At 37.0% G+C, this 23,891-nt stretch overlaps 1 protein-coding gene across 1 annotated transcript in view; it reads right to left on the reverse strand.

Annotated features, from left to right (window-relative positions):
* LOC139762954 (uncharacterized) overlaps nucleotides 1-23,891 on the reverse strand; it is a 50,698-nt gene that overhangs the window by 11,227 nt on the left and 15,580 nt on the right. The window contains 14 exon segments of the mRNA XM_071688279.1: nucleotides 244-474; nucleotides 5,144-5,248; nucleotides 6,110-6,224; nucleotides 7,091-7,206; nucleotides 7,663-7,812; nucleotides 9,784-9,921; nucleotides 12,811-12,957; nucleotides 14,001-14,138; nucleotides 15,823-15,966; nucleotides 17,081-17,218; nucleotides 17,860-17,997; nucleotides 19,560-19,599; nucleotides 19,671-19,685; nucleotides 22,914-23,050. Coding sequence (XP_071544380.1) covers nucleotides 244-474; nucleotides 5,144-5,248; nucleotides 6,110-6,224; nucleotides 7,091-7,206; nucleotides 7,663-7,812; nucleotides 9,784-9,921; nucleotides 12,811-12,957; nucleotides 14,001-14,138; nucleotides 15,823-15,966; nucleotides 17,081-17,218; nucleotides 17,860-17,997; nucleotides 19,560-19,599; nucleotides 19,671-19,685; nucleotides 22,914-23,050 — 1,752 coding nt within the window.

Raw genomic sequence — 23,891 nt, forward strand, 5'->3', positions numbered from 1 at the left:
CCTCTAGACTTGGCCCTCTGCCATTGGCCTCAGAAAGACCGATGGAGATGGAGGCCCCTTATTTTTTTTTTTTCTTTTTTTGGCAGTGGCACCAAGCCACGCCCTGGAGGGAGTCCCCACTGCTCAGAAGAGGTATCAGACAGATAGACAGGACAGAAAATAGATGGCCCAACACCTATACATAGATGACACTCCAGCACAACTCAAAGAGACGGATGAAGAAGCAACGCTTGTGCCACTTACTTGGAGCGAAGTGGTGTTGCCTGATGGAGGAACAGACACGGTCAGCCACTTGAAAGGTTCTCTGGTACGAGATATGATGAAGTTCTTTCTCCCACAAGTGACCTGTGTCTCCCACATCCCATGAAACATCTGGGAGATGATGGAGTGCTTCCTCCAGCCCATGTCCTCCTGCTCGATCGACTTGGGGATGTGAGGTCGAGGCCTGAGCTGGGGATAATGATGAGGCGTGACCTAAGAGGGCAGGGGAAAAAAAACAAAAGAGTGGATTATAGAGAGATGAATTGAAAGAGATAACTTACATGGCCAAGTCAGAGCTCACGTTAATATCTTTTAAGAAATATAAAGTGAGGGTAATTCCTTCACTTCTGCTGCCACATCAATACGTTAAAAATACACCATTTCACTCCAATAAACTGACTAGATTCAATAATCACTAGTAATAATTCTAAAATAATTACGAGTAATAATTCTACAATAATCACTAGTAATAATTCTAAAATAATTACAAGTAATAATTCTACAATAATCACTAGTAATAATTCTACAATAATCACTAGTAATAATTCTACAATAATCACTAGTAATAATTCTACAATAATCACTCATAATAATTCTACAATAATCACTAGTAATAATTCTACAATAATCACTAGTAATAATTCTAAAATAATTACGAGTAATAATTCTACAATAATCACTAGTAATAATTCTAAAATAATTACAAGTAATAATTCTACAATAATCACTAGTAATAATTCTAAAATAATTACAAGTAATAATTCTACAATAATTACTAGTAATAATTCTACAATAATTACTAGTAATAATTCTACAATAATCACTCATAATAATTCTACAATAATCACTAGTAATAATTCTACAATAATCACTAGTAATAATTCTACAATAATTACTAGTAATAATTCTACAATAATTACTAGTAATAATTCTACAATAACCACTAGTTATAATTCTACAATAATCACTAGTAATAATTCTACAATAATCACTCATAATAATTCTACAATAATCACTAGTAATAATTCTAAAATAATTACAAGTAATAATTCTACAATAATCACTAGTAATAATTCTACAATAATCACTAGTAATAATTCTACAATAATTACTAGTAATAATTCTACAATAACCACTAGTTATAATTCTACAATAATCACTAGTAATAATTCTAAAATAATTACAAGTAATAATTCTACAATAATCACTAGTAATAATTCTACAATAATTACTAGTAATAATTCTACAATAATCACTAGTAATAATTCTAAAATAATCACTAGTAATAATTCTACAATAATCACTAGTAATAATTCTACAATAATCACTAGTAATAATTCTAAAATAATTACAAGTAATAATTCTACAATAATCACTAGTAATAATTCTACAATAATCACTAGTAATAATTCTAAAATAATTACAAGTAATAATTCTACAATAATCACTAGTAATAATTCTACAATAATCACTAGTAATAATTCTAAAATAATTACAAGTAATAATTCTACAATAATCACTAGTAATAATTCTAAAATAATTACAAGTAATAATTCTACAATAATCACTAGTAATAATTCTACAATAATCACTAGTAATAATGCTACAATAATCACTCGTAATAATTCTACAATAATCCCTAGTAATAATTCTACAATAATCCCTAGCAATAATTCTACAATAATCCCTAGTAATAATTCTACAATAATCCCTAGCAATAATTCTACAATAATCACTAATAATAATCACTAATAATAATTCTACAATAATCACTAGCATATTTCTACAATAATCACTAATAATAATAATAATAATAGTAATAATTCTACAATAACCACTAGCAATAATTCTACAATAATCACTAATAATAATTCTACAATAATCACTAGCATATTTCTACAATAATCACTAATAATAATAATAATAATAGTAATAATTCTACAATAACCACTAGCAATAATTCTACAATAATCACTAATAATAATTCTACAATAATCACAAGCATATTTCTACAATAATCACTAATAATAATCACTAATAATAATTCTACAATAATCACTAGTAATAAATGTACGATTATCACTGGAAATAGTTCTACAATAATCATTAGTAATAATAATTCTACAATTATCAATAGTAATGATAATTCTACAATAATCACTAGCAATAATAATTCTATGATAATCACTAGTAATAATAATTCTACAATAATCACTAGTCATAATAAATCTACAATACCATTGTGGTAAAGTGTGTGTCGTACGAACGTGATAAAAATAATGATAAATGAAACTGGGAAACAGAATTATAAGCTTGCCTCAAGCTGAAACTAGAAGGCAGAATCAGCTTCTGCAGTTTCTCACATGAATCAGCCACCAGCGCTGTATCATCAGCGAACAACAACTGACTCACTTCCCAAGCTCTCTCATCTACAGCAGACTGCATACTTGCCCCTCTCTCTCCAAAACTCTTACATTCACCTCCCTAACAACCCCATCCATAAACAAATTAAACAACCATGGAGACATCACACACCCCTGCCACAAACCGACATTCACTGGGAACCAATCACTTTCCTCTCTTCCTACTCGCACACATGCCTTACATCCTTGATAAAAACCTTTCACTGCCTCTAGCAACTTACCTCCCACAGAGCATCTCTATCAACTCTATCATATGCCTTCTCCAGATCCATAAATGCTACATACAAATCCATTTGCTTTTCTAAGTATTTCTCACATACATTCTTCAAAGCAAACACCTGGTCCACACATCCTCTACCACTTCTGAAACCACACTGCTCTTCCCCAATCTGATGCTCTGTACATGCCTTCACCCTCTCAATCAATACCCTCCCATATAATTTACCAGGAATACTCAACAAACTTATACCTCTGTAATTTGAGCACTCACTCTTATCCCCTTTGCCTTTGTACAATGGCACTATGCAAGCATTCCGCCAATCCTCAGGCACCTCACCAGGAATCATTAAATAACCTTACCAACCAGTCAACAACAGTCACCCTCTCTTTTAATAAATTCCACTGCAATACCATCCAAACCCGCCGCCTTGCCGGCTTTCATCTTCCGCAAAGCTTTCACTACCTCTTCTCTGTTTACCAAATCATTTTCCCTGACCCTCTCACTTTGCACACCACCTCGACCAAAACACCCTACATCTGCCACTCTATCATCAAACACATTCAACAAACCTTCAAAATACTCACTCCATCTCCTTCTCACATCACCACTACTTGTTATTAACTCCCCATTAGCCCCCTTCACCGATGTTCCCATTTGTTCTCTTGTCTTACGCACTTTATTTACCTCCTTCCAAAACACCTTTTTATTCTCCCTGAAATTTAATGATACTCTCTCACCTCAACTTTCATTTGCCCTCTTTTTCGCCTCTTGCTCCTTTCTCTTGACCTCCTGCCTCTTTCTTTTATACATCTCCCACTCATTTGCACTATTTCCCTGCAAAAACCTCTGTTCTCTTTCACTAATAATCTTACTTCTTCATCCCACCACTCACTGCCCTTTCTAATCTGCCCACTTTCCACACTTCTCATGCCACAAGCATCTTTTGAGCAAGCCATCACTGCTTCCCTAAATATATCCCATTCCTCCCCCACTCCCCTTACCTCCTTTGTTCTCACCTTTTTCCATTCTGTACTCAGTCTCTCTTGGTACTTCCTCACACAAGTCTCCTGCCCAAGCTCACTTACTCTCACCACTCTCTTCACCCCAACATTCTCTCTTCTTTTCTGAAAACCTCTACAAATCTTCACCTTCGCCTCCAAAAGATAATGATCAGACATCCCTCCAGTTGCACCTCTCAGCACATTAATATCCAAAAGTCTCTCTTTCACATGCCTATCAATTAACACGCAATCCAATAACACTCTCTGGCCATCTATCCTACTTACATATATATACTTACGTATATCTCTCTTTTTAAACCAGGTATTCCCAATCACCAGTCCTTTTTCAGCACATAAATCTAAAAGCTCTTCACCATTTCCACTTACAACACTATAAACACCCCATGTACAACAATTCTTCCCTCAACTGCCACATTACTCACCTTTGCATTCAAATCACCCACCACTATAGCCCGCTCTCGTGCATCAAAACTGATTACACACTCATTCAGCTGCTCACAAAACACTTGCCTCTCATGATCTTTCTTTTCATGCCCAGGTGCATAGGCACCAATAACCACCCATCTCTCTCCATCCACTTTCAGTTCTACTTTCTTACACTATCACATACTCCCACAACTCCTGTTTCAGGAGTAGTGCTACTCCTTCCTTTGCTCTTGTCCTCTCACCAACACCTGACTTTACTCCCAAAACATTCCCAAACCACTCTTCCCCTGTACCCATGAGCTTTGTTTCACTCAGAGTCAAAACATCCAGGTTCCTCTCCTTAAACATACTACCTATCTCTCCCTTTTTCTCATCTTGGTTACATCCACACACATTTAGACCCCCAATCTGAGCCTTCAAGGAGGATGAGCACTCCCCGCATAACTCCTTCTGTTTCCCCTTTTGGAAAGTTAAAATACAAGGAGGGGAGGGTTACTAGCCCCCTGCTCCAGTCCCCTTCGATGAAAAAGATTTTGAGCGATCGGGGCCTGAACATGCAGGAGGGTGAAAGGCGTGCAAGGAACAGAGTAAATTGGAACAATGTGGTATACCGTGGTCGACGTGCTGTCAATGGATTGAACCAGGACATGTGAAGTGTCTGGGGTAAACCATGGAAAGTTTTGTGGGGCCTGGATGTGGAAAGGGAGCTGTGGTTTCGGTGCATTATTACATGAGCATATACAAAAAAAGAGAGTGAGAGATATGAGTCTGTAATGAGGGGACTCACTCACCGTTATGAGGTTCTCGTGCAATGACGTCAGGAGAAAACGCAACAATTCGCAAGCTTCCTTTGGCTGGTGACCACAGAATGCTTCGTCATAAGTCCCCACAGCCTCCTGAGGGAAGGGTAAAGAGCATTATAGATCTCCACATACAGCAGACATCACTACAGGATACAGCAGAGGGCTATTCAATTAGCGGCCCACAGGCCAAATCCGGCCCTTATGTGATCTTTCATTGGACCTTCGACAGATGCAGAATAAAAATAAATGAACAGAATTCATTTATCTACTCAAGTGCTTACGACTTCCTTCTTTCATAAATATACCTTGTTACAAAATATAATCCCAGATATACCTTGCAACAAAATATAATCCCAGATATACCTTGTAACAAAATATAATCCCAGATATATCTTGTCACAAAATATAATCCCAGATATACCTTGTAACAAAATATAATCCCAGATATACCTTGCAACAAAATATAATCCCAGATATACCTTGCAACAAAATATAATCCCAGATATACCTTGCAACAAAATATAATCCCAGATATATCTTGTCACAAAATATAATCCCAGATATACCTTGTAACAAAATATAATCCCAGATATATCTTGTCACAAAATAATCCAGATATACTGTACAATATATCCAGATATACCTTGTAACAAAATATAATCCCAGATATACCTTGTAACAAAATATAATCCCAGATATACCTTTAACAAATATAACCAATATACTTGTAACAAATATAATCCCAGATATACCTTGTAACAAAATATAATCCCAGATATACCTTGTAACAAAATATAATCCCAGATATACCTTGTAACAAAATATAATCCCAGATATACCTTGTAACAAAATATAATCCCAGATATACCTTGTAACAAAATATAATCCCAGATATATCTTGTAACAAAAAAATAATGACAGATATTCCTTATAAAAAAATAATGAGAGATATACCTTGAAATTCAGCACAGCTTGCTTGATCTCCACACCTGATGCGAGCGCTTTCATGACCTGTGCAAAACACTCGGAAACTTCACCCTGATCCTCATTTCCCTCCTTCAGATCCTTCCTGAGAGAAAAAAAACATATAAAAATCTTCTTAAAAACTTAAATTCAAAATTCATAATGAAAAAATATATATAAATATCTTAAAAACTTAAATCTAAAATTCATAATGAAAGAAATATATAAAAATCTTCTTAAAAATTAAATAAAAAATTCACAATAACTATATAAAAATCTTAAAAACTAATCTAAAATTCATAATGAAAAAATGTATATAAATACCTTCTTAAAAACTTAAATTTAAGATTCATAATGAAAAAATGTATATAAACATCTTAAAAACTTAAATTCAAAATTCATAATGAAAAAAAATATATAAATATCTTAAAAACTTAGATCTAAAATTCATAATGAAAGAAATATATAAAAATCTTCTTAAAAATTAAATTAAAAATTCACAATGAATAACTATAAAAAAATCTTCTTAAAAACTTAGATTTAATCCCTTCAGGCTCACACAACCAGCAGCTAGCATTTTACAGAACCTTACTGTACAAACGCAGAGGTATATGGACACGAACATAGTGCACATGAACACTCTCACTTCTTCCATAGAACATTAGACATTCTCCAACAGCCATATCAACTGAGAACATGATTTTTCATTGAGACAACTACGTCCAACTTACACACAACTTGAGCAACATACAATTTCCAATTCATGTCTCAGCAGTAAGCACAGATCTTCCATTTCCACTGCATAGTAAGCACAGATCTTCCATTTCCACTGCATAGTAAGCACAGATCTTCCATTCCCACTGCAAAGTAAGCACAGATCTTTCATTTCCACTGCAAAGCAAGCACAGATCTTCCATTTCCACTGGAAAGTAAGCACAGATCTTCCATTTCCACTGCAAAAGTTCAACTTACTTGTAGGTATCTTCAACAAAATAGTCCTTAAGATGAGCAATGTTGAAGAGGCATTGGAGGACCGAGTTTATGTAACTGGTGTTGCCAACATTAGGCAGTCCATAACGACGTGTTGACTGAGGGTAAAATAAAAAAAAAAAAAAAATCAGTAAATAAAAAAAATAAGTACTGTAAAAATCATTCAACTAATATAACATAATGAGAGAAATGAAGAGAAATCAATAATGCCAATGTTACTACTACGACTACTTATAAAATAATGACTACTTATAATAACAATATTTATCATTACAATAATGACAACAAAAAAGGTAATAGTGATGATAATTACTTATATCCAGCTGCTTCTACAGCTTAACAAAGGAAAATCATGAGTCATTTGCATACATCATATTACCCCTCATATACCATATCAGTCCAAATCATTACAAACGACAACTTGAGAATAGATGTGAGTAGACATGGGACTTTTCTTCATCTGAACCTGGCACTACCTTCCTTATGCAGGAAACAGCGATCAAGTATGAGAAGAAAAAGTATGATTATTATCATGAATATTTTTATTGATTTACCTTTAACATCTTGGGCATCTGCCTCCCTACAGCCAGTTGTGAAGTCAAAGAAACTATGTGATAATTCATTTCTTGAAATTCTTTTGCTCTCTCGCTTTCCATAATCTTGAATTTACTGCTGAGATCTTCAAATTTCTTCACCATCTCTGCCTGTCAGGTGCCCGGAAAAATTGGATTAGAGTGTAGAATGGATTACCATTGCCCTAACACCAAACACCACAACCGCCCCCCCTCCTCCATTTTTCTGTTTTTCCCTTATTTACCCAATCATTTATTTTCTTCTACTTGATAGTATATATCTTCCCTCTTTATCTCTTCACAGCTGGAGTAAATCATTCTTTTTCCCTCTTTGTTTATATATGACTTAATTAGTAAAGGATAATTTGAAGTTTTTCACATACGACCAGAACTCCTCTCTCTCTCTCTCTCTCTCTCTCTCTCTCTCTCTCATCTCTCTCTCTCTCTCTCTCTATCCTCTCTCTCTCTCTCTCTCTCTCTCTCTCTCTCTCTCTCTCTCTCTCTCTCTCTCTCTCTCTCTCTCTCTCTCTCCAGCCAGCACCCTGAATACCTAGTTAAAAAAAAACCTCCAACCTGGATCTCAGCAAAACACAAATTACTGAAGGATGCACCCCTCTCCACCCCACACACACACACACACACACACACACACACACACACACACACACACACACACACACACAGAGCAAGTCCCTTTCATAATCTGGATATAAACAAAAGGTCATCAGACACAGATGTGACATGATTTAAAAACAAAAAAAAATCTTTGGACGACTGGCCATAAATTTGCTCGTAGGCTCAAAAATTTGGGACATTAACCGCCAAAAAAAAATCTCATTTAAAAAATATGTATAACTACTCATGCTCTACCACATACAAGACATATATATATCTTTCTTTAATGTCTTTTTTTTTATAGTAGTTTCTCAATGATGTGCCAGCCTAACATACCTATGCTGTCTACCACAGTGGCAAGTCTGCTTGAGGGCCTGTGTGATGCTGTCTACCACAACAGTATGTCTGCTTAAGACCCTGTGTTATGCTGTCTACCACAGCACTATGCCTGCTTAAGACCCTGTGTTATGCTGTCTACCACAACAGTATGTCTGCTTAAGACCCTGTGTTATGCTGTCTACCACAACAGTATGCCTGTTTAAGACCCTGTGTTATGCTGTCTACCACAGCACTATGCCTGTTTAAGACCCTGTGTTATGCTGTCTACCACAGCAGCATTTTTAAGATCCTGTGTTATGCTGTCTACCACAGCAGCATCTTTAAGATCCTGTGTTATGCTGTCTACCACAGCAGCATCTTTTTAGAGCCTGTGTTATGCTGTCTACCACAGCAGCATCTTTAAGAGCCTGTGTTATGCTGTCTACCACAGCACTATGCCTGTTTAAGATCCTGTGTTATGCTGTCTACCACAGCACTATGCCTGTTTAAGACCCTGTGTTATGCTGTCTACCACAGCACTATGCCTGCTTAAGACCCTGTGTTATGCTGTCTACCACAGCAGCATTTTTAAGATCCTGTGTTATGCTGTCTACCACAGCAGCATCTTTAAGATCCTGTGTTATGCTGTCTACCACAGCACTATGCCTGCTTAAGACCCTGTGTTATGCTGTCTACCACAGCAGCATTTTTAAGATCCTGTGTTATGCTGTCTACCACAGCACTATGCCTGCTTAAGACCCTGTGTCATGCTGTCTACCACAGCAGCATTTTTAAGATCCTGTGTTATGCCGTCTACCACAGCACTATGCCTGTTTAAGATCCTGTGTTATGCTGTCTACCACAGCACTATGCCTGTTTAAGACCCTGTGTTATGCTGTCTACCACAGCACTATGCCTGTTTAAGACCCTGTGTTATGCCGTCTACCACAGAACTATGCCTGTTTAAGACCCTGTGTTATGCTGTCTACCACAACAGTATGTCTGCTTAATACCCTGTGTTATGCTGTCTACCACAGCACTATGCCTGTTTAAGACCCTGTGTTATGCCGTCTACCACAGAACTATGCCTGTTTAAGACCCTGTGTTATGCTGTCTACCACAGCACTATGCCTGTTTCAGAGCTTGTGTTATGCTGTCTACCACACATACCTGCTTCACTTGCGATGAATTGCGCAGCTTCTCCAGTTGCTGGGTAAGGCTGGCCACTTTATTCTGAAGCGCTGTGATGGTCTGACACCTGACATTATCCTGGTTTAGAAACTCTGCTATCCTTGCTTCATGCTGCTTCTAAAAAAACCCCAAAAAAGAAAGAAAATGGAAAGAAAATGGAGAAATTATGAATATTTAAAAATGCTAGAGTGAAGAAGAGGCTATGCCACTTGGGGGGGGGGGGGGTTAGTGTTATAAATGGTCAATAGAACCTTCAAGTGGTCATCATTGGTCAATATTGCAAGAATTATCTTTGGGGTTTACCATTAACAATGTCACATCATTCCATCTCTCTGGGGGATACCATTAACATAATATCACACCATACCACCTCTCTGGGGTACCATTAACATAATATCACACCATACCACCTCTCTGGGGTACCATTAACATATCACACCATACCACCTCTCTGGGGTACCATTAACAATGTCACATCATTCCATCTCTCTGGGATACCATTAACATAATATCACACCATACCACCTCTCTGGGGTACCATTAACAATGTCACATCATTCCATCTCTCTGGGGGATACCATTAACATAATATCACACCATACCACCTCTCTGGGGTACCATTAACATAATATCACACCATACCACCTCTCTGGGGTACCATTAACAATGTCACATCATTCCACCTCTCTGGGGGATACCATTAACATAATATCACACCATACCACCTCTCTGGGGTACCATTAACAATGTCACATCATTCCATCTCTCTGGGGTACCATTAACATAATATCACACCATACCACCTCTCTGGGGTACCATTAACAATGTCACATCATTCCATCTCTCTGGGGGATACCATTAACATAATATCACACCATACCACCTCTCTGGGGTACCATTAACATAATATCACACCATACCACCTCTCTGGGGTACCATTAACAATGTCACATCATTCCATCTCTCTGGGGGATACCATTAACATAATATCACACCATACCACCTCTCTGGGGTACCATTAACATAATATCACACCATACCACCTCTCTGGGGTACCATTAACAATGTCACATCATTCCATCTCTCTGGGGGATACCATTAACATAATATCACACCATACCACCTCTCTGGGGTACCATTAACAATGTCACATCATTCCATCTCTCTGGGGGATACCATTAACATAATATCACACCATACCACCTCTCTGGGGTACCATTAACAATGTCACATCACTCCATCTCTCTGGGGGATACCATTAACATAATATCACACCATACCACCTCTCTGGGGTACCATTAACAATGACACATCATTCCACCTCTCTGGGGGGTACTATTAACATATCACACTATTCCACCTCTCTGTGGGTACCATTACCACAATATCATCCCATTCCACCTCTCTGTGGGTACCATTACCACAATATCATCCCATTCCACCTCTCTGTGGGTACCATTACCACAATATCATCCCATTCCACCTCTCTGGGGGTACCATTACCACAATATCATCCCATTCCACCTCTCTGGGGTACCATTACCACAATATCATCCATTCCACCTCTCTGTGGGTACCATTACCACAATATCATCCCATTCCACCTCTCTGTGGGTACCATTACCACAATATCATCCCATTCCACCTCTCTGTGGGTACCATTACCACAATATCATCCCATTCCACCTCTCTGTGGGTACCATTACCACAATATCATCCCATTCCACCTCTCTGTGGGTACCATTACCACAATATCATCCCATTCCACCTCTCTGGGGGAACTATTAACACAATATAAACCAATTCCACCTCTCTGGGGGTACCATTAACATAATATCACACCATTCCACGTCTCTGGGGTACCATTAACACAATATAAACCAATTCCACCTCTCTGGGGGTACCATTAACATAATATCACACCATTCCACCTCTCTGGGGTACCATTAACACAATATAAGCCAATTCCACCTCTCTGGGGGTACCATTAACATAATATCACACCATTCCACCTCTCTGGGGTACCATTAACACAATATAAGCCAATTCCACCTCTCTGGGGGTACCATTAACATAATATCACACCATTCCACCTCTCTGGGGTACCATTAACACAATATAAGCCAATTCCACCTCTCTGGGGGTACCATTAACATAATATCACACCATTCCACCTCTCTGGGGGTACTTTTAACATATCACACTATTCCACCTCTCTGGGGGTACCATTAACACAATATATCCCCATTTCATCTCTCTGGGGGTACCATTAACATACTACACCCTTCCACCTCTCTGAGGATACCATTAACGTATCACCACATTCCACCTCTCTCTGGGTACCATTAACAATATCACAAAATTCCACCTCTCTGGGGGTACCATTAGCATATCACATCATTCAACCTCTCTGAGGGTACCATTAACATGCCGCACCATACCACCTCTCTGGGGGTACCATTAGCATATCACATCGTTCCACCTCTCTGGGGTAAGGGGGGGTACCATTAACATAATATCACCCCATTTCACCTCTCTGGGGGGGGGGGTTACTATTAACAACATCACCCCATTCCTCATTAAATAACTTTACCTCCCTACAAGCTATGTGTTCAGAACGAAAGAAAATGTAACCTGGGTACAGCTCATTTAAAGAAAACGTGACCTGGGTACACATCATTTAAAGAAAACATTACCTGGGTTCAGCTCATTTAAAGAAAACGTGACCTGGGTACAGCTCATTTAAAGAAAATGTGACCTGGGTACAGCTCATTTAAAGAAAACGTGACCTGGGTACACATTATTTAAAGAAAACGTGACCTGGGTACAGCTCATTTAAAGAAAACGTTACCTGGGTACACATCATTTAAAGAAAACGTTACCTGGGTACACATCATTTAAAGAAAACGTGACCTGGGTACAGCTCATTTAAAGAAAACGTGACCTGGGTACAGCTCATTTAAAGAAAACGTGACCTGGGTACACATCATTTAAAGAAAACGTTACCTGGGTACAGATCCTCTCTTGTTCTCGTAGACTGAGCCTTTCCTTAAGCTTATCTGTTTCCTCTGTTAAGGTGGCAATGGTCTGTTTCTCCACCTGGTCCTGGCTGTGGCACACGGCAATGGTTCTTTCGTAATCTTCTACCAGACCCTACATATGGAAAGGGAAAAGCATTAAAAACTAAAAAGATATGCTAAAAATGTACATTAAGATCCGATCATTTGCTAAAAATGTACATTAGATCCGATAATTTTGCTAAAAATGTACATTAAGATCCGATAATTTTGCTAAAAATGTACATTAAGATCCAATCATTTTGCTAAAAATGTACATTAAGATCCAATCATTTTGCTAAAAATGTACATTAAGATCCAATAAATTTGCTAAAAATGTACATTAAGATCCAATAAATTTGCTAAAAATGTACATTAAGATCCAATCATTTTGCTAAAAATGTACATTAAGATCCAATCATTTTGCTAAAAATGTACATTAAGATCCGATCATTTGACTAAAAATGTACATTAAGATCCGATAATTTGCTAAAAATGTACATTAAGATCCAATCATTTTGCTAAAAATGTACATTAAGATCATTTTGTGTTCAGATCTCATCCTAAACTGTTTCTGAATTTGATGATAATTTTATCCATCATTTTGGATTTCATAACAATCATTAAAACCATTTAAACCATTTCATAACAATCATTAAAACCATTAAAACCATTTCATAACAATCATTAAAACTATTTAAACCATTTCATAACAATCATTAAAACCATTAAAACCATTTCATAACAATCATTAAAACTATTTAAACCATTTCATAACAATCATTAAAACCATTAAAACCATTTCATAACAATTATTAAAACCATTAAATACCATATCATAACAATCGTTAAAACCATTTAAACCATTTCATAACAATCATTAAAACCATTAAAACCATTTCATAACAATCATTAAAACCATTAAAACCATTTCATGACAATCATTAAAACCATTTAATAACACAGTTTTGTTATCTCTAAGTGTAGGGATGAGAGGGAGGTTGCTAAGAGAAAAATAAATAAAAATTTCCCCCAGCCCCCTACCACTGCTACATGTGATCTTGGCGCTACCTAGCCCACGGGGGAAATGGCGAGCATGTTTAACACTACACTGTACTACCTTTCCATTAACCGACATACCTGATGTTTCAGTACCACCTGAGAACTATGCTCTAACTCCTTTGATAAATCATTTATCCTCTTTTCAAGAACGGCGATCACTTCGTTTTTGTTCGCCGCTTGGGCCAGTAAGTCTTCAATTTGGGCTTCTTGTGCCTTCTGCAATAAATATATATAGAAAATGACATGTAGTTGTGTCTATGGATGACACTCCCCCCCCCCACAGCCATCCATACAACACACGAAGCTACAAGGATCTGGTGTCTCCCGCGTTTGCGAGGTAGCGCAAGGAAACAGACGAAAGAAATGGCCCAACCCACCCACATACACATGTATATACATACGTCCACACACGCAAATATACATACCTACACATATATACATGGAAAGCTGTGTAGGTATGTATATTTGCGTGTGTGGACGTGTATGTATATACATGTGTATGGGGGTGGGTTGGGCCATTTCTTTCGTCTGTTTCCTTGCGCTACCTCGCAAACGCGGGAGACAGCGGCAAAAAAAAAAAAAAAAAAAAAATATATATATATATATATATATATATATATATATATATATATATATATATATATATATATATATATATGAATCAGGAGTTGTGGGAGTATGTGATAGAGTGTGAGAAATTAAATTCTTGATTGATATGGGTAAAACTGAAAGTTGATGGAGAGAGGTGGGTGATTATTGGTGCATATGCACCTGGGCATGAGAAGAAAGATCATGAGAGGCAAGTGTTTTGGGAGCAGCTGAATGAGTGTGTTAGTGGTTTTGATGCACGAGACCGGGTCATAGTGGTGAGTGATTTGAATGCAAAGGTGAGTAATGTGGCAGTTGAGGGAATAATTGGTGTACATGGAGTGTTCAGTGTTGTAAATGGAAATGGTGAAGAGCTTGTAGATTTATGTGCTGAAAAAGGACTGGTGATTGGGAATACCTGGTTTAAAAAGCGAGATATACATAAGTATAATTATGTAAGTAGGAGAGATGGCCAGAGAGCGTTATTGGATTACGTGTTAATTGATAGAAGCATGAAAGAGAGACTTTTGGATGTAAATGTGCTGAGAGGTGCAACTAGAGGGATGTCTGATCATTATCTTGCGGAGGCGAAGGTGAAGATTTGTGGGGATTTCCAGAAAAGAAGAGAGAATGTTGGGGTGAAGAGAGTGGTGAGAGTAAGTGAGCTTGGGAAGGAGACTTGTGTGAGGAAGTACCAGGAGAACAAAGGAGGTAAGGGGAGTGGGAGAGGAATGGGATGTATTTAGGGAAGTAGTGATGGCTTGTGCAAAAGATGCTTGTGGCATGAGAAGAGTGGGAGATGGGTTGATTAGAAAAGGTAGTGAGTGGTGGGATGAAGAAGTAAGAGTATTAGTGAAAGAGAAGAGAGAGGCATTTGGATGATTTTTGCAGGGAAAAAATGCAAATGAGTGGGAGATGTATAAAAGAAAGAGGCAGGAGGTCAAGAGAAAGGTGCAAGAGGTGAATACGTGGGAAGTATTCTTTCCTCCCTATCCCCAGGGATATATATATGTTTATATACATATACGAATAAAATGCATATGAACACGCACCTTCATAGAACACACACAACCTCCAACAGCCAGGAGTCCCGTATATATACATATCACTTATACATCACTTATATATCATTTTTTTTTTTTTTTTTCCAAAAGAAGGAACAGAGAAGGGGGCCAGGTGAGGGTATTCCCTCAAAGGCCCAGTCCTCTGTTCTTAACGCTACCTCGCTATCGCGGGAAATGGCGAATAGTATGAAAAAAAAAAATATATATATATATATATATATATATATCACTTATATAAGCTCACCGACCTTATAGTCATTCTGTCTGTCAACCACAGCCCGTGTGAGGAGGAGCTGGTATGATATCTGGTCGATTTGATCATGGAGTTCACTGATCATTTCCTTGTTGGCACAGATAACATCCCTCTGGGTGAGGGTCTCTGCCTCAAACTTCTGCCGGGTCAGTCATAACATATTTACCAATAAACATATATCTTTATCAAGAACTCAGCAACATATGTGGATTGATAACATACTGACTAATACATATGAATACTTATTAAGAACTCAGCAACATATGTGGTGGACTGACAATGACGAAAAAAATATGAAAATTAAATAAAAAATCAATGATAAAAACTTATATGAAAATTAACTTCAAAATTAATGAAAAATTATGAATATATAAAAGTTAGTTATAAAACTCTATATAAAAATAAACTTAAAAACCAATCAAAAAATTATATGAAAATTAACTTAAATATCATAAAAAACTACATAAAAATTAACTGTAGGAAAATTAACTTATAATCAATGAAAAACTATATGAAAATTAACTTAAAAGTCAATGAAAAAAACTATATGAAAATTAACTTAAAATCAATGAAGAAACCTGTATGAAAATTTACATACTAATCAATGAAAAACTTCATGAAAATTAACCTAAATCTCAATGAAAAACTTTATGAAAATTAACTTAAAAATCAAAGAAAAAAACACTGTGAGAATTAGCTAAAAATCAATGAAAATCTATATATAAAAATCATTTAAAAATTCAATAAAAAACCTTTATGAAAATCAACTTAGAAACAATAAAAGTATATGAAAATTAAATTAAACTAGTGAAAAAACTATATAAAAACTTGAATATCAATGAAAAAATATGAAAATTATTTCAAAATTCAATGAAAAAACCTATATGAAAATCAACTTAAAATCAATGAAAAAAATCTACACAAAAATTAATGACAAAATGAGCATTTACTTAAAAATCAATGAAAAACTATATGATAATTAAATTAAAAATCAATAAAACCTAAGAAAATTACCTAAAAATTCAAGGAAAAACTATATGAAAATCAACTTCATAATAAATTAAAAACTAATGAAAATTAAATTGAAAATCGATGAAAAAACTAATGAAAATTAACTTAAAATTTAATGATAAAACAATAAAAATCAACTTAAAAATCACTGAAAAAATCAAAGAAAATGAACTTAAAAATCAACGAAAAAAAACCTATATGAAAATTAAATTTCTAAAATACATTCACTCACCCACACTTACCTGGAGTTTCAAAAAAGTTTGTTGACTTTCTTGCAACTTCGAGAACATTTCCGCTGCATCTTTCTTTAATGCAATAATGGTCTGCTCTTTAGAATCCCCTTCTTTCATTAATTCTGCTATTCTTGATTGTTGATCCTCCTGTGGGAATTTCCAGACATCAGAGAACAGAACCTTTGGACCTATCTTCTTACATAATTACGGATGGGGTGGTTAGGTAGGAAAAATGCAAGAGTTTTGGAGAGAGGGGCGAGTATGCAAGGCTGTTGTGCATGAGAGGGCTTGGGAAGTGAGTCATTTGTTGTTTGCCATTGATACAGCTCTGGTGGACAGATAACATATTTACCAATAAATATGTATTTTTATCAAGAACTCAGCAAGATATGTGGATTGATAACATATTTACCAATAAACATGTATCTATCAAGAACTCAGCAACATATGTGGATTGACAATGAGAAAAAATATGAAAATTAAATAAAAAAGTCAATGATAAAAACCTATATGAAAATTACCTTAAAAATTAATGAAAAATTATGAAAATATAAAAGTTAGTGATAAAACTCTATATAAAAATAAACTTAAAATTCAATGAAAAAATTATATGAAATTTAACTTTAATATAAAAAATACATAAAAATTAACTTAAAATAAATCAAAATTATAAGAAAAATAACTTAAAATCAATGAAAAAATATATGAAAATTAACTTAAAAATCAACAAAAAAATCTATATGAAAATCAAATTTCTTTCTAAAATACATTCACTCACCCACACTTACCTGGAGCTTCAAAAAAGTTTGTTGACTTTCTTGCAACTTCGAGAACATTTCCGCTGCATCTTTCTTTAATGCAATAATGGTCTGCTCTTTGGAATCCCCTTCTTTCATTAATTCTTCTATTCTTGATTGTTGATCCTCCTGTCGGAATTTCCAGACATCAGAGAACAGAACCTATGGACATATCTTCTTACATAATCATAGATGGGCCTGAACATACAGGAGGGTGAGAGGCGTGCAAGGAAAGAGTAAATATGAACGATGTGGTATACCGGGGTCGATGTGCTGTCAATGGACTGGAGCAGGGTATATGAAACGTTTGGGGTAAATCATGGAAAGTGTCTGTGGGGCCTGGATGTGGACAGGGAGATATGGTTTCGATACGTTACACATGACAGCTAGAGACTGAGAGACCTGGCCCCTTTCTCTGTTCCTTCTTTTGGAAAATTAAAAAAAAAACGAGAGGGGAGGATTTCCAGCCCCCCGCTCCCTTCCCTTTTAGTCGCCTTCTACGACACGCAGGAATACGTGGGAAGTATTCTTTCTCCCCTATCCCCAGCGATAATAATAATGTAAATATATATATATTATCCCTGGGGATAGGGGATTAAGAATACTTCCCACGTATTCCCTGTGTGTCGTAGAAGGCGACTAAAAGGGGAGGGAGCAGGGGGGCTGGAAATCCTCCCCTCTTTTTTCTTTTTAATTTTCCAAAAGAAGGAACAGAGGGGGCCAGGTGAGGATATTCCAAAAAAGGCCCAGTCCTCTGTTCTTAATGCTACCTCGCTAATGCGGGAAATGGCAAATAGTTTAAAAGAAATATATATATATATATATATATATATATATATATATATATATATATATATATATATATATATATATATATGTGTGAATTATGTACATGTGTATATATACGTATATGTTGAGATGTATAGGTATGTATATGTGCGTGTGTGAACGTGTATGTATATACATATGCATGTGGGTAGGTTGGGCCATTCTTTCATCTGTTTCCTTGCGCTACCTCGCTAACGCGGGAGACAGCGACAAAGCAAAATAAAATAAAATAAAAATAAATAAATATATTTCAATTTGGATCATAACTTCCCTTATGAAATGAGTCTCAATTATTCAACTTAAAGATGGATTTAACTTGCACCAAGTTCAAGTTCTGTGGTTAATGAAACTAAAGTTAGAAAAGCACTAGGATATATCAGGGGGGGGGGGGTGGTGTTTAGAAATACTAACTTCCTAAATATCTAAATGATTTGTCTATGTTCATTTGTCTATGTTCACACAACAATGGTACAAAAAAAAAGTTTATTCTTTTCCCTCCACACTTCAAAAACCTAACAGCAATTCCACTTTAACCCATATATGCCAAAAAATTGTTTCCTCTGCATGCATATCTAATGAACTCTTGTGTATTTGTACCTATTACGACAAAGTAATCATTGGTAGCTGATGTTGGAAGGTAATTACATCAATTTTTTTTTTTCCATGTTGAAAATCATAAAAAAAAAACAGAAGTCAGAAAATCATCTTAAAATGGAGATCCAAGTGCCTTCATGAAGACGACTTCAAACTTCCTCCAGTTCTCTTTGAATTACTTTAAATTTCATATCCTTCATATCAATATGTGGCCAAAACTCTCACATATCAGTAGGTCTATATGTCCATCCACTGGACACAAAACTAACCTGGATATCCTCGGCTTTTTGATGACAGTGGGCAAGGTTTCTTGTAAGATGGTCAATTTGAGGAAACAGAGACGACTGCAACTCAATGTTTACCTCCTTCAGGTACTCCACCTCCCCCTGAGCTCCCTGGTGGGTGGGAAAAAAAAGGGAATTAGTTTGTCATACTTTCTTTCCAATCATGCTGTCTTGTTTCATTCCATTGACCCAGGTTGTCCATTTGTTTCTTTCCATCAAGCTGTCTAGTTTCATTCCTTTGACCCAGGTTGTCGTCTTTCTTTCCATCAAGCTGTCTAGTTCCATTCCTTTGACCCAGGTTGATCAATTTGTTTCCTTCTGTGTCCACAAACATACAATCTCTCCTTGTCACACTTAACTCACACTATTCATTCTTCGCCTATAGAGAAAAGGTAGAAGTAGATGGTAGACCCATTAGGTAGAAGTAGGTGGTAGACCCATTAAGTAGAAGTAGATGGTAGACCCATTAGGTAGAAGTAGATGGTAGACCCATTAGGTAGGAGCCTCTCCAAACACTGCATTAGCCTAGCCCCTTTGCCAGTGACCTGTTCAAAGTGAGGACCAATGAAGTTCGCTAGTTATGGAGACTGAACTACCATAGGCATCGCCTTAAGGGACATCCCTTAAGAAAATGGGTATCAAAGATTGATAGAAAGAGAGAGAAATAGATGTTTTCATCCTCAAGTTAGCATGGTGGCATAAGAACAGACAACTGAACTGAAATGGATTAACCCATGTTTGCCTCCTTCTTGTTCCTGCTTTCAGGAAGTCTATGTTTTTTTCTCCTATACCTTTTTCATTTTAATTAAGTTTGGGACTGACTGGGTAATGGAAACATCAGATTATGAAATGGTTCTTGTTTGTGCAGAGATATATAGTGAATACTGGGGGTTCAACATGTTCTTAATGGACTGAACCAGGGCAGGTGAAACGTCCTAGGTAAACCATGGAAAGGCCTGTGGAGGACTGGATGTGGCTAAGGAGCTGTGGTTTCGGTGCATTACACATGACACCTTGCGTGTATGGATGTGAGCGGATGTGGCCTTTCTTCATCTGTTTCCTGACGCTACCTCACTGACGCAGGGGGTGGCGATCAAGTGTGGCAGAGAAGAGGAGAATGTACATGCTATCATTATCTTTCTTTTCCTTCATGTATTTGTGGCGTTTTACGTGGGGCGAGGTGGCGTCGGGAATAGATGATGGCGAGTAAGTATGAGTATGTAAATATGTATGTACTATACATATGTCATATATATGTATGTGTATGAGTGTATATGAATACATATATGTGGATGTGAGCGGATGTATCTTTCTTTACCTGTTTCCTGGTGCTTTTGGCAAACATTGGAAATAACAACCAGGTAGGGAATAAAAACCATAGACTCGAAGTGAATAGAGGGTTTCGTGAGGGTCTGAAAAAAACATAAATTCTCTGTCTTCCATAAATGGAAATAAGGAATAATAATCATGCAATACATCTCTCGATACATTTATATGTATCTGATGTCTGTTCCCAACTAGGGGTGGCAAATGGAACAGCTTCTTCATAAGTAGTGAACCCCAGCGCTGCTTCTGAGCCTTTGATGTTTTACTGGCAGTAGACAAGTCTACTGCAGTGTCTACCTACCTACTTTCTTCTTCTACCTAAAGTTTCTACCTAATGGTTCCTGCCTAAACTTTCCAATCTACTACAGTAAACCGTCAATTTAACGGACCACGATACAATGGATTTTGGATTTAATAGACCATAGACCAGGTAAATAATAAATTAATATTGATTTCACATGAAAAATCTCAAAAAACATCGCATGACGTGCATTTCATATCACATTTATTTTTTGTTAGTGTTGGTTACACTCACTTTTTTCGGTCTCAGTCTGCCTCAGGCTATCTTACGGTCCAATTGCATACAGAGAATTGTGACTTAAGTCATTCTGCCATCCTAACCATTGAAAAATGGCATCAAGTGATAGAAGAATTAAAAGAAAGTTTTTAAACTGTATATTGCATATTGTATCAAAAAAAGTGACCCATAGGTTAGGTTCGATTCATTGGACTTTCAGTATTAATGGACACCCCCCTCGCTCCTATCACTCCATTAAATAGAGGGTGTACTGCATTTCTTATCTACTGCACCCACCATTTTCACCAAAAGCAGGGCTAGCACGTAGTGCTCACCGCTGGAAAATCTAGAGTTACGAAGAATGAGCTGCGTGAGTTAAGTGTTATGTGTGACAAGGAGAGATTGTATGTTTGTGGACAGAATGCCAATAGTCTACGTGGTGTGTGGGTGTGAGGCAGAAAGACAAGACACCTACTTGGGCCAGAGGAATGGAACCTGACAACCACAGAAGTGCTGCTGGCTCACACTCTACACAGCTATCACTAACCCTAACCCATGCCCATAGATTTCTCTGGTCGTTGGCTATCTATTCATCTTATCAATCAATCTATCTATCTATCTAATTATGATGTCTGTTTGCTCCAGGAACTCCCACCATTGAGTGGCCACATGAAAAGAGTCTCCATTTATCTATCATACACTCTCCTTGTCAAATCCCAGTCCTGCCTTCATTCCACATGTCCAAACCACCTCAAAGTAGTACGTTTCCCCCCCTCTACCACTCCACAGTTCACTCCCTCTCCGTTCCCTATCCTTACCACATCACTACCCTTTCCATTCTTTCTTCATTCCACCCAGTCACACCACATGCTCTTCTGACATCCACAGCCTGGATTCTTGACCCCCGTGACCCATTTCATGCTCCAGCCACAAATCAATTTTAGAACACAATGACTCTTGTACTCGTCTGTACTGCTCTCTCTCTCTCTCTCTCTCTCTCTCTCTCTCTCTCTCTCTCTCTCTCTCTCTCTCTCTCTCTCTCTCTCTCTCTCTCTCATTTCTCGCCTCCCATATCACCACACTTGCCCAAGACAGCTCCCACATACTTAAATTCCCTCACTTCTTCCACTTTTTTGTTTTTCCACTTTTTTGTTTTTTTCCCCCTTCTCCACAGCACCATTTAGTACACTTTCATCTTTCACTTGATAATGGTTTTTCACAAAATCGAGACTTTCACTAATGTTTCCTTTCAAACACCATTACTTTATATTTTTTTTACTCGCCTTGACCCTCAACCCCCTCCGATACACACACACACACACACACACACACACACACACACATTTAACCACAGTATCATCAGCAAACAGGCTTGCCACTAACCACTCTATCGCACAACCACACGACATCTCTGTACACCTTTCTTTTTCTTCCCCCAAAGCTTTGCTTTCATCCAACCTTAGCCATCAAACTCTTCAGCTCATTACACAGCTTACCTTAAGCTTAGCCTCCAAGCTTTCTTTCTCCTCCAGAGTGGCATACAGAAAGCTACCTTCTCTTCGAGGTGGTGGGTATATCTGTTCTTGTGTTCATGTTCTTCCATTAAGTGAACAAGTCGTGCTCGAAGATGTTCCTACGAACATCAGAGAACATATGAGCATCACGAATGTATACAAGAGAATGTGTGTATATAGTCTACATCGTGTTGTGAATGTGTATATAGGCTACATCGTGTTGTGAATGTGTAGGCTACATCGTGTTGTGAATGTGTATATAGTCTACATCGTGTTGAATGTGTAGGCTACATCGTGTTGTGAATGTGTAGCTACATCGTGTTGTGAATGTGTATATGTCTACATCGTGTTGTGAATGTGTATATAGTCTACATCGTGTTTGAATGTGTAGGCTACATCGTGTTGTGAATGTGTATATAGTCTACATCGTGTTGTGAATGTGTAGGCTACATCGTGTTGTGAATGTGTATATAGTCTACATCGTGTTGTGAATGTGTAGGCTACATCGTGTTGTGAATGTGTAGGCTACATCGTGTTGTGAATGTGTATATAGTCTACATCGTGTTGTGAATGTGTATATAGTCTACATCGTGTTGTGAATGTGTAGGCTACATCGTGTTGTGAATGTGTATATAGTCTACATCGTGTTGAATGTGTAGGCTACATCGTGTTGTGAATGTGTATATAGTCTACATCGTGTTGAATGTGTAGGCTACATCGTGTTGTGAATGTGTATATAGTCTACATCGTGTTGTGAATGTGTATATAGGCTACATCGTGTTGTGAATGTGTATATAGTCTACATCGTGTTGTGAATGTGTAGGCTACATCGTGTTGTGAATGTGTATATAGTCTACATCGTGTTGTGAATGTGTAGGCTACATCGTGTTGTGAATGTGTATATAGTCTACATCGTGTTGTGAATGTGTAGGCTACATCGTGTTGTGAATGTGTATAGTC

The sequence above is a fragment of the Panulirus ornatus genome, chromosome 45, assembly GCF_036320965.1.
Source record: "Panulirus ornatus isolate Po-2019 chromosome 45, ASM3632096v1, whole genome shotgun sequence".
Lineage (NCBI taxonomy): Eukaryota > Metazoa > Arthropoda > Malacostraca > Decapoda > Palinuridae > Panulirus > Panulirus ornatus.